Source organism: Pinus tabuliformis, chromosome 2_1, assembly GCF_031772625.1.
Source record: "Pinus tabuliformis cultivar Carrire ecotype Pingquan chromosome 2_1, CPIR1, whole genome shotgun sequence".
Taxonomy (NCBI): domain Eukaryota; kingdom Viridiplantae; phylum Streptophyta; class Pinopsida; order Pinales; family Pinaceae; genus Pinus; species Pinus tabuliformis.
This window is the reverse complement of record NC_142299.1, coordinates 406,573,486-406,576,601: the sequence shown is the minus strand read 5'-3', so window position 1 is coordinate 406,576,601 and position 3,116 is coordinate 406,573,486. Positions and strand designations below refer to the sequence as shown.

The window sequence follows — 3,116 nt, the reverse complement described above, 5'->3', positions numbered from 1 at the left end:
ACTAAACTTCCTAGCCTTTTACGTTGTCAAAATTACAGTGAGTTCGGGAGGCTTCTCTCCAAGCTTTTTGAGCATAAGACTAATATCTTAAATCAAACTAAATAATTCTTTTCTTTAGGTCTGATAGGCCAAATTTTGGTGGCAGTGGATGTTAGCCACCACCATCATCATAAATAACAAAAAAAATAAAAAATAAATAATTTTTAAAATTCTATTTAACTATGTAGATATTTTATAAAATAGGATTCTTATAAACAATTATATTAATAAAATTATATTATTATTATTATTAGAAGATAATTAAAACCCATAATTTTAATAAAAAATTATTTGCCAAATTTCAACTTCAAAAACCAAAATATAGAAAAAGGAGCAGCGATGGCATGGAATTGGTCTTAGAATTTTTGGAAAGATGCTCATTTCGCGGTGGGACCTTTTTAATTTAATCTCTAAGCTACCACATGTGAGACACAACCTCTAGATGGCAAGAGCTAACGAGCCTTCCATAGGGCATTAAATGCCCGCTTACATGCACCCTTGATAGCCCGATAACACACCGCCATTATTTTTTATTTATCTAACCACCATGCGAGTGTGTGTTATCGGGCTATGAAAAACACATATAAGCAGAGATTTAATACCCTATAGCAAGCTCGTTAGCTCTTGCCCCTCTAGATTCCATTGAACCACGTTCATCTTACGTCATTGTAATTTCATGAATTGTTATGCACGGGCACAGCTATGTCAATGGAGTTGTCTATAATGCGACTTTTTGGAGATTCCGGTGACGGAATCCGGCGGAAGAAATTGAGATTAAATCATGATTTGTTGCAGTTAAAATGGTTTTTTAACTGCGTATTCGGATTCAGCACCCTGAAAAACCCCTGCGACTCTTTGATTGTGCAGAAACTAGCTATCAAACTTGCGATTCCAATAAATTGCTGCCAGATTTTCATCGAAAAAACCGACAAAAAAACTTTAAAAAATCGCGTTATAGAAAACTGCGAATAAATACGGCCATATTCAAGACTTTTTCATTAAACACGAGACACATTCTTAAAGTCAAAATGATATGAAACTGTTTCGAAACTCTCTCCTAAAATATTTGATATTTGCGTCACCTGTAATGTACTCGTGAGGTTGCGTGTTTAAAAGGTTGCTTGCACCATGGTGTTTAAAAGGTTGCATGTTGCATGGTGTTTAAAAGGTTGCATGTTGCATGGTGTTTAGTTGATTTTAACCAACCCTAAGTGGCCTGTTTTGATACGCACTTACTAACTTTAGTACTTTCTATCAATTATTGTCCTTCAGCTGTGCTATCTCTTAAATTTCGATTCTGTTGATTTCTCCACAGTTATGAACACTAACCTACGTTGGCTATAAGTCCTGAGATATGGGCGATATAGCACCAGCGTTGAAAGCTGCTCTTCCCCCAATTTATATAAATAAGCCGATGCAGCCATAATTCTGGCACAGCGATCCCAATATCGTCCACCTTCGCATTTAGTGAGAGGGAGAAAAGGTCTGTCATTAATTGAGACTGCGCCTTCATGGCAGAGCCGAATCCAAATCCAACAGCCAGAGATGATGAACAGCAAGTATTGTTTAACGCCACCCGCCATGAGCATGAGCTCTTGCTGTTTGAGGGTCTTCCGGCGTACACATGCAGCGGGTGCAAAGAATACGGAGCCAACAGGGGTTACAAGTGTAAGATTTCTTCTGGTTCTAAGTGTAACAATTTCACTCTGCACGAGGTCTGCGCCGCTCTCCCAGATGCCATCCAACACCCGTTTCGCAAAGACGTGATCTTCAAGTTTCGTTCCAAGACGTTTCTGAGGCACCACTGCAGTGCCTGCTGCGAGGTGATTAAAGGTTTTGTGTTCGAAACTGAAAGGCGTAACAGAAGGCTCCATCCCTTGTGTATGGCGCTTCCTAAAATACTCGACTACGGTGGGCACGCAAATCACAAACTCAAAATTGTGACGGGTGATTTAAAGCGGAAAGCATACACTTGCAGCGCCTGCGATGGTTACATCAGTTGCGGTGGTTGGAGATATCAGTGCGAGGATGTGGCGTGTAAGGTTTACGTGGATCCGAGCTGCGCTAAAAATGACATTTTTGGACTCTCAGAGCATGGTATTCATCGAGTTGCATCCGTGGGTCCCACCACATCTGGCGGTAAAAGAGCTGGTTTGGTTCAGTCAATCATCAGTGGAGCAGCACATCTGGCGATAAAAGGGCAGGTTTCGTTCAGTCAATCATCATCTGGCTCATGAAGTAGTAATATTTTGGAAATATTTTTAAATTTACAATAAACATAAATTTAGATTTATTTTATACTTAGGACATGAATATCTATATGTAAGTTTTGGTTGTTACTTAAGCTTCAGGACCAGAGTATCTATTTGTAAGTCTGAAGTCATCTTTATAGTGATTGTCTTGTAAATTTCACTCATAAAAATGATTGATTGTCATCTATTTTGATTTTATCATTTTATCTTATTTTCTTGAGCTCTAGTTTTTACAGCATCTCCCAATTAAAAGTCTTTGGTCCAATTCTCCTCTATATTCTTTTGTGAACATAACGTCACTGATTTAATTATCCTCCATACCCTAAGAGTTAAACCCATCATTAAGACAAAGAAAAAAGCAATGCCTGAAATACTATTGCCACAAAAACATAGCAGTTAGCGGTCACCAATATCTGCATCTCTCCATAAACCACACTCAAATTAAAAAATAAAAATAAATGATACATGGTTTTCAATTATCTTTCTGTACTTTTATCCTCTGTTGGATGCAACATCACGCAGCGTGATTATTTTCCACAGTGAGTACTTCTATATTTTGTGGATTATATTCATAACTTCTAGCGTCTCCGTGACAATGGTGACTGATAAAAAGCAGGAGGGGCAAAGTAACCGTTTAAGGTTTCGAACAATTTCCTATTATATTTAAAATATTAAGGAATTCACTGAAGGAGATTAGCAAAAATTACCAGGGGTTTGAATTTTATGAATTGATGATATTTATCATTATCATTGGATAAAAATGAGATGACTGGTTTTTCTATTTTAAAATTTTATTTTTATAGGTTGAAAAAGCAGAAGAAAACT

The 3,116-nt window shown here is 37.4% G+C and overlaps 1 protein-coding gene across 1 annotated transcript; it reads left to right on the top strand.

Annotated features, from left to right (window-relative positions):
* The first annotated feature begins 1,372 nt into the window (after window positions 1–1,372).
* Window positions 1,373–2,447, top strand: LOC149200621 (uncharacterized). Its single transcript, XM_089399609.1, has one exon. It carries the CDS (start codon window positions 1,551–1,553, stop codon window positions 2,274–2,276), a length of 726 nt encoding a protein of 241 aa, XP_089255735.1. The 5' UTR covers window positions 1,373–1,550; the 3' UTR covers window positions 2,277–2,447.
* Window positions 2,448–3,116: the final 669 nt, after the last annotated feature.